We start from the raw sequence: 12,875 nt of genomic DNA on the forward strand, positions 1-12,875 counted from the left end.
GAACTAAATTAAATACAAGTGTTTATGTGACTATTCAGGTCATGGTTTTGCTTTCAAATTTGTGGCATGAAAAATGCATCAATAGGTCACTTTTATAATATCAATTTTTTAAATGAAAACAGCGTACAAGAGACTGAACAATTGCAAGTGAAGGGTATTAATTGTGCATTAGTTCAGAGTTTAATATAACATAAATTATTGAATAGTATTTCTATATTGAATTAGCAGAGCAAACTGCTGTTCTACTTAAATGAGTGTTACTGTTTTTCATATAAGAGCACTGAACACATAAAGAATCATACTAGAGGTGTTATGAAGCAGATTGTTCCACTGATTTTGACATATGGAGGTACTGTCAGGGAAGTATGTCTTCATTAGCTCCAATAAAGGGAACAGCCTTCCTGGTTTCAGACCTTCACATGTTAAGTTTTAGTTCACTAGGTTGTCCTAGACTTAGTTGTGTTAGTGACCTGTCAGCAAGGTACTTTGTACCTTGTACATCCTTTGTACTCATTTTCTCTTTGAACACTTTGCTTCCATTGAAGAGGGGGCAATGTTAACCTGTTCCTAAGAGCTTCTTTACAGTTTGTGAGCTCTAAATACTCCTTGAAAAACAAAATGAAACAAATTTAAAGAAATTACTGCCAAACATCTCCAATGATCTGGAATTTTATTCCATCCATATACATGCATAGTAACAACATTTGTTGAGAAATTATTTCTATCAGAAGTAGAACATTATCTTTGTGATCACCAGTTGCAGTATTGCTACTCTTATATTTAAATATATCTTATATATGAATTAGATTCATAATTGCAGCATTGAGTTTAGGGTTTTGTTTTAGACTGTGCCTTTCAAAAGATAAAACTGATTGATATGACCTCATTACATACAATACTGCTTCCAGTAATTCTGTTCATTCTTTATAAAGTATTGCATTTAACAGCAAAGGTTTAAAAATTGAGACAGAGATGCATCAGCGAAAGAAAATACAAGTACTATACAAGAAAAAAATTGCCATCTTCATTTAACGTACGTTTCAGATTAAGAAAGTGGACAGAAACATACTGCTACATACAAATGCAAAGCCTAATGACTAAGGTACTGTATCTGCTAAAATATAAAGTGCAAACTGAGCCCAATTGTTCAAAAAATTGAAATTTTAAGGCGAACTTGACAGCATAGTTGAAACTTCTTTGCAAGTTATATTTTAGCATATACATATATCTGCAACAGCATATAAGAAAAAAAATCAGGATACACAAGTGCTTTTGAAGCTATTTCTAAAATGCTTTTCTGTATTGTTTGTGACTATTTTCTTTAAAATCTACTATACAGTGCAAACCATATGTGCTACACAATAACTATACAATAACATTACAAATGACTTTAATATAAAGTTTTTAAATAAAAAATAACATAACTACAGCTATGAATACTGCTGGTAAAATAAATTAATATTTTTGAAAATGGCACCAATAATACACTTTACTAATGGACTGTAATGAAATTACACCTTTAAGTCTTCAACTCAGCAATAGTGAAATCTCCTGATTGTCCAGATGTAATTCAAACAGCTTTCTTTAGACTGTATGGAACAATATGCTAAACACAGGTACCAAAGGTGACTGACCAGTTGTTTCATTTGACGTGTTCTGCTGCATGTGACGAGCAATAAAACTTCTTATGAGTTATAAAGTTTGAAAGATTGTTGAACTGGATGTCACACAGTCGGCAATACTTTCCACTGGTTGGGGCCTGGGTAGAACCATTCACGCCTTTAGCTATACTAGACAACTGTTCCTCTGCTGTAGGAATTGCTGGAGAGACATTTTCATTTGCAGTTAAGGGATTCTCAGAGATCCAAGAAGGAGACTTGTGCCCATCTTCATGTGGAGGATTCTGGGAAATGTTCTCTTGTTGTGGGTTTGCGGCAGGTCTTTCCTCCTGTTTCAGTCCCCCATTAACTATTACCATGCCTCGGTTTTTCGGCAATAGCGGAAGAGACTCTTTCTTCTGCACAGCACATCCATTCGAAGGCGCCTGGCCTTTAGGAGATTCACTTTCTGTATTTGTGCTTTGATCTAAATCAGTATTATGAATGACGAGAGAACCAGAAATGTAATCACTTGGCTTTATTCCATAATATGGAGAAAGCTGATCTGCTCCTTTAGCTTTCTTTATTGCTCCAGGGTAAAGGCATTGTGGAAGAAACAAATGTTTGTTTTCTTCTTTTGTAGCAATAAGCTGGGCCGCTTCACTAAAGACTTTTAGTCCTTGAAGTGTTGCTAAGTGTGTGGAAAATAAGTTTCCATTAGGAGAGGACTGTTTTGAGTTTCCATTTTTCTCACATTTGATTATGCTTCTTTCGTAACTGACATCTGGGCTGTTTCTTTCACTTTCTGGGTTTTGAAACACCTTACTTTCGAGCTGTCCCAGGTCGTTACGCTGATGGGCAGTGACAGGGCAAAAATTCTGCTTGTGAGCCAGGTAGTTCTCTACCTTGTTAAAACTGATCTTGCATACTGTGCACTCATGGTAGTCCAGCAGCCTTTTGGGAGAAGTGGACGTCCTCTCTGACGGGGGTAAGCATTTTTTACTGAGATCTATCGGCACATCCATCTCCAAGCAAGACACAGTGGAGTGGGGAGTATCACACTTTGAAACTGGAACGCACTTGTTAATAGACAGTGATGTTTCCAGGTGCTTTGAGACTATTCCTGGGAAGATATCACACCGTGGATGGTAACATTCTCCAAGGCCTTCTGTTGATTCTTGAGTAGATGTACAAGGATTGCCAAGATTAGCCACTTCTAGAAATCGCTGTTGAACTAGTGGTGGCCTTTGCTCTTGCTCTGGTAGGCACATCTCATACATCTTCCTTCGCTTCCGGGTACGCATTGTTCTCTGCATGGCAGGCACTTTGTTGGAAGCGGACCTCTTCAGTGGGGGATCGTGGCGAGTGGCACAGTAATACTGCTTGTGGACCATGTACGTTTCATGTCTGCTAAAAGTAATATTACAAGCTTCACATGTGGTCTTGTTAGGATCACTCTCCCCTTCTACTAAAGGAGCATTGGGATTCTTCACATCAGAAGCTTTTCCGTTTATCTTCTCATCGCTGTTGCTTGCAGTTGACAACTTCTTCGATTGTGCTGTAAAGTCTTTTTCATGACTTTTATTGTTTGGCCCAATCAAATCTAAAACACTGGAAGAGTTTATGCAAGATGGCTGCAGAAGTTGATTCTCTGGATCTGATGTGTGAGGAGCTGCAGTCAGGATGTTTATAGAGCTTTGACCATTACTGGGACTTACAGCTTCTGGCATTTTTTCTGGAACACTGGAAAAATCTGGTGACTTTGCCATCTGCTGCCATCGGCTGCTGCAGTAATGCTTTTTGTGTACCAAGTAGTTGTCCAAATTATTGAATGTTATGTTACACTCAAAACATGTAGCCCCTTTGGGCATCAAAGGACTGTAAATTACAGGAGGATAATTGCTACTTCCATGCCTCAGTCTTCGATGAACCAGTTCAGACATTTTGGCTAATATCTCTGAAGCCTGAGGAACCACAGTGATGTCCTGGGGAAAAGCAAACTGGGAAAGAAAAGGTCCCATTGGGAAAGAAGGACCAATATTAGGCTGAACTGGCGATGAAGCAAGTCTTGGACTGGATGGTTCAGATTTTATTTTAGTGTACGAAAAACTCTGCTTATTCGTTGCAGGCTGTGTTTCTGGCCTCTGGTTTGGAAGGAAAAGTGAAGCCTTTTTTTCACATTTATCAAGCTCTGTATCAGAACTTGCATCTTTAGTCTGCATGGTCTTTTGGCTCTGGGGAACATCATTTCTGCTCAACAGGTCTGTCGCTGGCTGTAAACCTTCTTCGTTTCTACTTGGAGAGTGTTCAATGTCACTTTCTCTCTGAATCTTGTTGCCAGAGACATGTAATTCTTGGTGCTGCAGTAGCTCCCTCTGAGTTTGGAAGCCAAAATGGCAGTGATTGCATCTAAAGGCAGCTTGAGTAAGATGCGAGAACAGGTGCTGATGAAAGTTAATCACTGAGTCTGCAGTGTAAGTACAAACTGTGCATTTCAGACTAGCACCGGGCGGGAGAAATTCTTCCATTTTCACTCCTATAGAAAACACAAGTAAAATACAAAATAAAGTGACCATTTTGCCCTTCATGTATACTGGAAAATCAGTTGCACAGAAGGTACAAACACAGTGAGAACAACTAATCTTCTTCTGATGGGATGGTATCAGTCACCCTGAAAATACTTGAATTGGTTCAGAATTTCTTTCCTCGAACTGCTAGAGGATATTCCAAGACTTCTGCTCTGCTTTGGAGAGCCTTAGCATCTGCATGCATTCAGCAGAGATGAAAGGAAAGAAAGAACAAGGTAAAGGATAAAAATAGACTGGACTAAATGAAAAGGTCTTAGAAATTACAGTTTTAACTAAGGGAGACATAATATTCCCCACACACAATCACTGGATATTTTGAATGCACAGAAAGCACATCAAAGTCAAGAGGCTCAAGGTTATGATGTGGCTTGAGGTACAGCCCTCAAACTCAGAGTGCCTGAAAGCCAGACAGAAGTAGCACTTCGAGCATTATTGATGCTCAGCTCCTTGTTCGCATGAGTTGGCTGTAGCGTGTGAACAGATACAGAACTATCCTCATCAGGAAGGACTGATGAGTTGTGTTCATTGTGAAGGCGGGGGGGGAGTAAGACACAACTTCACCAACATTTCATCTTCCACATATAATGGCCATAGGCAGCTACTGCTGTAATACAACATCTTTTCTTCAAGAAATCATTACAGCTTTCCCTATCAAGAACAGTACATTCAAAGCTATCTTACAATCACTGCTGAAACAAAAAAACCAAATTGTTTCATGGTATTTAGAAATTGGAAATGCTTAAAAAAAGACAAGACCAAATTTCTCTCCTGCAACAACACAGATACTGATTATTTGTTAGACAATAAAACCTGAAACTGGTAGGGATGGTATTTGGAATCTAAAATGGATATTTATTCTATCTACACACACACACATATACCACGCCTTGGTCAGGTAAACTAGGTTCGTGGTAGTTGGACAATACAAACCTGTAAGAATACTGTGGCTCAATCTGTGGGAAGTCATTCTGTCGGACCTGGAGGTCCTCAGTTCTCCCCTAGTATCAGTGACTCCCACAGTTGTGAGCAACACTTAGAATTTGAACTACCGTGGGACTCAGAGGCCAGCAGGAAGACGAGGAGATACACAGCATTTTAATCAGTGCTTGTTCCCCGTTAGGCACTTTTTCACCAGGGTGGCATACCAAGCCTTAGCTCCTCCAGTGCCATGAGATGGTGTTTCATATGCTTCCACAGCATGTGATACAATCATGGTGGAGTGTCCTAACAGACTTTGCATTTCAGTTGGGGCTCCATGCTCCCGTGTTGTGGGTCTGCTACAGCCCCCAGCAGGAACTGTAACAGAACCTGAAGCAAACACAGCACTAGCTTACAGGGCATTTGGAAGAGGAATGTTTCATTCCTACTGCAGAAGCTGTTATAACTTGTAATAATCTGTATAGAAAAATAAAGATTGACAGGATCTGCAAGAGAGCAAGAATGATTGAACTGACTGGTTTATGACTAAAAAGGAAGGGAAGGCCCGACTTTTAGCCTCAGATCTAAGAAATACCTACAGATTCTTAGAAATTCAGCAGGATCTCAGACCTGTGTCTTTCAAGGAACACAGATGCTTATCCCTAGATTGCAAGAAGACATGATCACTCACAGCTTATGGCTGAAAACCCTCTCTACACCTAAGCTAACAGTGTGTCACTAAACGAAAAGAGCTGAAGCAACCCTTTTACACAATGGCGAAGACTTCAGTATTTTCCTCTGCTTGGAGAGAAATGAATTTGTTATCTTCCAAGAGTACCTGGTTTTAATTACTAGGCTGTAAGACATGCTGGGCTGCATTCACCTGTTCTTGTTGAAGCTGTTCCTACTGTTCACTGAACAGTGAAATATTTGCTAGGGAAGAGACAGAAAATGGCAATAGCCTGATATTCAAAGTTAAGATCTGGAAGCACAAAAAGATCTGACCTCTAAATGAATGGCTAAGTGTTGTCTGTGTTGTCTACATAAGGAAGTTTCTCACTCAGCACTCTTCTAGTCCTGCTCTGGGAGGTACCAAACTCCTCCAAGGCAACATGATGCCTCCTAGATTTGTAATTGCCACCCAAGTATCAGAGGAACATTTTTCACTTCACCAAGTCCACAGAGTAGACTCCCACTCCCCCAAGAGTTTTTACACTGCAGCTGAATAAGGCTTTCTTTTGTGACTAAAGTACACATTAATGTCCTTTAGACTCCATCCATTTAACAGGAGGATCAGTAACTCCGGTAGGGCCCTTTCCTCTTTCCAGACACAGCTCTGTACACTAGACAGCCAACACACCCATACCTGACACTGCAGTCTTTCTTATTTGTAGGTTTTCTTTGCTACTGAAAACTCCAATGCAAAATGTTCTGCAAACTCATAACTTGTGTTTCCAGACCTAATTCAAAACAAATTTAAACAGCACACTCAAAGGACCTTCAGGGAGGGAGATAAGATTCCTGCTGAGTTCCAGATTTTTAATCTCAGGAATTTTGTAATACCACTTTCTGTATATCTAGCATTACAATTTTAACATGACAAAGAAAATACTATCTCTGTTTTATATTTATAAGGAGGGAAAAGAATATTGGTATGAAACAAGAAGTTTTTATGAAACAAGTGTCCTGGGAAAAGCATACAGAATTCTGGACCCTTGTCCTTAAAGCCTCCTGCCTAAGAAGCCTACTCTAGGACCCCAAGATCTTATTTCAGAAGGACTTGCTCTCTGGTGTTGTGTATTTCTCTGCTGAGCATCAAAATAGGGTAGGTGGAGATTGTAGTCTAGCAGACTCATATTTGGTGGACGGCATCCTGAAGTAATTGATTGAATCTCTCAGAGACCAAGCAGCAGCAGTCTAACTGTGTCTGGATTCTTGAGCATACCTTCCCCAGTAAAGAAATGCTGCCTGTATGCGTGTATATACACATTAAGAGAGAGACAGCATTCAAATGAGGATTAGTAGATAAGAGAAATGACACTGGTTACCTGGGAGAGGTGCTTGGTGTAGAACACAGGTCAGAAACTGTTGACATTTTGGTAGTCTCTATACCCAATGCTTGCATATATTTGGAGAGACATTGATCCACTGAATGTCTATAGTGAGTAATTCTTCAAATAGCTAAATCTAGAAGATGATACAGGAAAATACATGGTACTTACCACTGTGAGAATTTAGGTGCATTTCCAGAGCTCTTGCGTTAGAAAAACTTTTGGTGCACTGCGGAAAGGGGCAGACACTGGATATCTGCTGAGCACTATCTTCGTTCTCCTCTGACAGCTGAGGCCCCTCTCTTTGCCTCCCACTGCAGTAGTACATAAGATGGGCCTGCAGGTTCCGCTCGCTTCGATACCAAATGCCACAGGATTTACAAGGGAATATGTCCTCTACAAGCAAATATAACCAGGTGCAGGTTAGCCACAGTGCACTCAGTGCCAACCAGTTAACACAGCTGGATTAATTCTCCTCACCTCCCCATTAAACGCATGCTTATTTAATAAAATATTGAAAACAGAGCCACGGATTTATTAAAATGTCACTTTCAGGTGAGAGACTGAACATGGGAGACAGTTGTTTCTTTCAAAAGGAGATTTTAAAAATAGCTAATATAAAAAAAACTGCTAGAAGTTTTTGGCATGTAATTATTTAAAAAATGAAATTAAATTAATTTTGTTGTGAATATGCAGTACTAATTCAAGAAGTAAGCTGTATTTCCAATACATCACTACTCAATAGGTGACATCTTTCAATTGTGGTTTTTTTAATGTGTGCACAAGTCTTTCCAGCATTGGGCCTTAGAATTTTTGAGTGCTAATTGCAGATCATTCTGAAGAATGTATATTTTCAGAATGCTTATGCAGTTATTACTGTAAAATCCTGTTGTTCTAATATCCAGGAGGCCAGACTAGATTACGTTTCCTTAAAATCCTACAGTGTTGAATGTCATATTATACTAAGCAGCATGTTTATTTCCCGAGTTCTGGTTGTTATTAATATTAGAGGTTAAAATTTCTAATGTACTTTTGTCCTCTTGTTTTTGGTAAATTGTTACTGTTCCACTTTTCACTATGCGAAAGGGATATCTGCTAAGAATGCAATTTCTCATTGCCTCCTATCCCAAAGTGTCAGCATCCTCTCTGAGGGGAAGACAATGCAGAGGTTGCACAGTGTGCTTCCCAGCAGCAGAGGGAGTAGATATTTTCATCATGTACTGAAGGCTACATACTTTACTCATGTGAAGAGTAATAATGAATACTGTGTATTTACACAAAGCAAATAGATATTTGGTTGTTAATATCCTGTCAGAAGGATACCTACACAGTACGTGTTGTGTATCTGTCTCAGAAGGACAAAAGACCTGTTTGATCTTTCTGAAAGCTGAACTTGTCATCCTATCAGTAAGAACAAGGAAGAAATCCCAGCCATTTAGGGTACATCTACACTAGTAATTTAAACAGTGACAGGGTCCAGACTACAGCACTGGAACTTCTTGTTTATATCGTTAAATCATGAGAATGGTCCCTTCCATACATTTGGCTTAAGTCAATTAACACCTTCCCCATTCCTGCATACAGTTCAGGAGTTACCACAGGCCTAGGATCATTCCCTGCAACTGGTTTGGACACTTCTTGCCTGTTTTTGAGACTAAGAGAGGGTAACATTATGAGTGCAGCCAGACTGTGCCAGCTGACCTCAGGATCAGAGAATGGGCAATTGCAGTCAACATCAAAACACATCTTGGTCAACATCAAAACTCCCACTGACTTCAGAATGCAGAAAACTGCTAGTGATTGTAATTAACTTAGTCTTGAAGAATGGTTGGCTGCTCTGAAAATATGGCATGTGTAGCTGATGATGTAATTCATTATCATTCATGACAATTTATGTTTAATTTCAAATAGTGATGTGTATAGGACAACTGCTCTGTTCCAATTCCTTTGGGTGAACAAAGTTGAAGACTCCAACCCATTGAAATGGGTGAGTTTTTTATTTGTTAAATATCTACAAATGCAGCCAAAATTTACATTGCTTAGTTCGCTTCTCTGACTGCATTGCTAATGCTTGTCTATTTTTCTGCTCATGAATTTGCATAAAATATTTTAATCACTACCAGTTTCTATTTTTCCATTTGCCACCGAATAATTGTGCATGAATTTAACACACAAACATTTAATGGAGCCGTTAGTATTCCAGTATATACCACTATTAAAACATTACTGATACAGCTTGCATCATTTGAAATGTCCACCTCGTGAAAGTTCACATTTCAGCATTTGTTTTCGGCTTCAAATGGTTTAAAAAAGTTGAACTGTTGAGTTTTCCGTAGAAGAGAAAGTCTAAAAGTAGTAACAGGGAATTCTGATATGGGCAACATGTCCTATTTGAATTCATTTGATTATATTCCATCACAGAATTGAACTTTCTGATTATCTTAATGAATTTGACTTCCAGCCATCTTTATTTCCTATGGGCTAGATGGCCTGGACAGTTTGTAGCTCCAGTTATGCATTGTGAATATGTGACTCCCATTACGTGCCATGCAGAGGAAATGCATTTGAGGAGTTTTGCATGGTGAGAAGATGGAATTCCAGGGAGAACAATCTATAGGGATGGGATCTGAAACTATTAGTCCCCTAAAGCGATGCAAAATAGATAAAGGCCACTTGAAGTTAATGTTTTAATTCTTTAAAAGCAAAATATTTCAATTTGTTTCAATGGATAGTTTCCAAATATTTCAATGGATCAATTCAGGAAATGAAACATTCAAGTTCAAGCTGAATGAGCCAAAGGTGATATTCTAATTTTGATTTTTCAAATAGAAAATGTTAGGAAACATTAAAAAAAACCTACCCTACAACACTTAATTTTTCTAGAAACTGGATTTTTTTCAGAGATCTAGCAAAAGAATGGTTAGATGTCTCACTACAAATCTAGAGGTTCATTCAGCATATTACTGGACTCACATCTGGCTTGAGACTTTACTGAAGAAACTGAATTTCACCAGCTCAACAATGAAATGTGGAAACAGCCCTGTCTGGTCAGAGGCAGAGTCAGAACCGGGGTGGAAAGTTCTGGACAGTGAGACTTGCTACTTCAGCAGCCTCCTGGAGTTAAGAGTACACAGGTTACTCCGAGTTGCTGCTAAGCCTGTATAGCAAGAGCTGATGCAGTTAGAGCCCTCTTAGCAGCAGAAGTAGCAATGATCAGAGCAAAAGGCAGTGCTGGCAGCAAAGGTGTTTCCAGAAATTTGATGCTGTAGAAATCCGACTACTTTGCCAAAGCCCAGAGTTGGCCTCCTGTAGATTTACACAAAAATACACCCTCAGCTGAAACAAGCTGTGAATGAGTCGCTGCCCTTTAGGCTAGGTAACTCCCTCCCTGGTGGCTCCCTTGCAGCTGTTGGCTATAAACACTGGTCTGCCCTAACTGTGGTAAACTTGGTGGTCCATTTTAGGGGCTTCTGACACCTTCTTTTGAAAAGGTCCTATACAGTACTAATTGCTGGTTCTGTGAACAGGTATGTCAGCTCACAGCAGCCCCACTGCTAGGGTAAAAATGAATGTGCTTAGCTAAAGGTCTTGAGGTTGCTGCCAACTCACTCTCTTGAAGGGAGGACTTGGATGACTTACTCAGACATTTTAAGGTTTATCTTTTAAAACAGACTAATAATAAACATGTAACTATCAAGATTGTTTACCCAGAAAATAAGCAATTAAAAAAAAAAAAGAAAAAGATGGAATGAAAGGTATCATCACAGAAATTTTAACTAGTCCTGTCTGAAGAGCTTGAAGGTAGTGTGACTGTTCAAGATACAGTGCTATTCAGTGTGAGCCCGCGTGGCAGATCATGTGCCTGCGTGTGCGTTCACACCTGAAAGACTCATTACAATGCTTACAAACCACGGGAAGCATGGGGAAGTGCTCCAACATGGGGTCTTAAATGGACAGGCTTAAAAAGTACTGAGACCTAGGGATGTGCAATGGGTCTCAGTGATGACTGGTAAGGATCATGGTAACAGATAATGTATTTGAAAAGTACTTAGAGAGGAGGATGAGGAACTAGGGCTGCATAAAAGTAAAAAGCAGTAATAAGAAAAAGTTAAAGAAATGAAATTTAATAAGCAGAACATTAAAGCTGAATTGTCCCAGCTCAGGAACTGACTTATGTACTCACATCCCTCCTCTCTAAGGACAGCACTTAATAACATGCTGTATTTTGTCTATTGATGTCCAGAGGACGTGAAAACATTCTTGGGTAGCCACATTGAGTGGAGATACTACAGTAAATCAGGACTACTATAAAGCATGATCTCTGCTGCATTTTGAAACGGCCACTGAAGAGATGTTTTCCTTCTTTCCACTGAGTATCATGAATTATTACTAGAAGCTGCAGCTGTAAGCAACAAGCTTACTTGAGCAGCAGAGGCTGGACTTTGTGAGCCAACAGGCCTATCTTATCTCATTTTTTAACAGTTTCTGATCCTATTGCCTCTGGGAGCAAATCACAGAACCTCCAGATGAGGGCAGGTCAGGTACTCTGGGTGAGGCTCTTGCAGAGCCTGGCTGCCAGACCGCTCTTCTTCCTCCTTTTATGTCTGTGAGTTCATCTGAGATGATGGGGGAACAAAAGCAGGCTTTGAGCTGTGGGTTTTAAGTCGTGTGGTTTCTGTGGTCTTGAATTCACTATTGCTGTATTAGCTCTTCATATGTGCCTTAAAGTACTGCTGTTTTAAAAAAAGCCAAAGAATAGCATTCATCACTTACTGTTCACAATAGCCGTAGGCAAAATAGATGCCATTGCAGCTTGTTGAGGGAGCAATTGTATTGAGTCCAGCAGGCGTGCAGGATACATCCCTTCTGTGAGAGTCATCTGACTAGCAGCTTGCAGCCTTGAGTCAAAATCTACAACAAAGGCAATCAGCTCTTCACCCTCTGAGATGGCCTTGGTCGTGGTACACCAAAGCTGCCCTCCTACAGGAAACATAAAAGCAGAAAGATTTAATTGACGATATCAGATTCCAGAACTTAAAACATCAGTGCCATATCTTCACACTCTTTCTAAAATTTTGATGGTTTATTGAAGGTAAAGAGGCAAATAATTTTCACTTTTACCATCTTCCTTCTATCAACATAAGAATTTTCAGTGTATAACAGTTTGGGAATACTTTTCCTAATTATTTGCAGCATGAATATTCATTTTAATTTTTCATTTTGTCTCCTAATAAAAATTAAGATATAGGTCAAAATATTTTATATGGCACTTTTCTAATCATTACTTTTCACCAAACTTCCTATGTATTTTTTCATAACTCCAAGTTTGTTTTATTCTGAATACCAAATCACAGCACAATAAAACCAAACAGCTGCAAGAAAGAAATCAGATTTCCTCTTAAGGACGTTCTTCCCCTCCCTTATGTTTGCTACCCTCTTCCTCTAAAAAAATCTTCACTTATGTAATATTCTTTGTAACATGACTGCTTTATCTCTGCTTACACTGACTGAACTTCCTGAAAAGAAGATATGCCAAAGATCTGTTTCATAAAGGCTTATTCAAATAAAGATTTGTTTAAAAGGGGGGGGAGGTGGACGAACTTTCATCAAACAGTAAGATACACTATAGCTCTGTGCTGCAAGTGTCACGTGTAGTGCATTAAAAAGAAAATTAACTATGCGAGTACATCTACTAATGTATTTGAATGCGATAGTGAATG

The 12,875-nt window shown here is 39.3% G+C and overlaps 1 protein-coding gene across 3 annotated transcripts in view; it reads right to left on the minus strand.

Moving 5' to 3' along the window:
- Positions 1 to 651: 651 nt before the first annotated feature.
- The window catches only part of ZFPM2 (zinc finger protein, FOG family member 2), a 315,698-nt gene continuing 303,474 nt past the window's right edge, over positions 652 to 12,875 (minus strand). For all 3 annotated transcript variants that reach the window (XM_076329250.1, XM_076329249.1, XM_076329251.1), the window contains 3 exons: positions 11,929 to 12,135; positions 7,327 to 7,551; positions 652 to 4,134 (listed from right to left, as the gene is read on the minus strand). In XM_076329250.1, the coding sequence (XP_076185365.1) occupies positions 1,643 to 4,134; positions 7,327 to 7,551; positions 11,929 to 12,135 (2,924 nt within the window). In that variant the 3' untranslated portion in view covers positions 652 to 1,642. The remainder of the gene's footprint in view (positions 4,135 to 7,326; positions 7,552 to 11,928; positions 12,136 to 12,875) is intronic.

The sequence above is a fragment of the Aptenodytes patagonicus genome, chromosome 2 (genome assembly GCF_965638725.1).
Source record: "Aptenodytes patagonicus chromosome 2, bAptPat1.pri.cur, whole genome shotgun sequence".
In the NCBI taxonomy this organism is placed as follows: domain Eukaryota; kingdom Metazoa; phylum Chordata; class Aves; order Sphenisciformes; family Spheniscidae; genus Aptenodytes; species Aptenodytes patagonicus.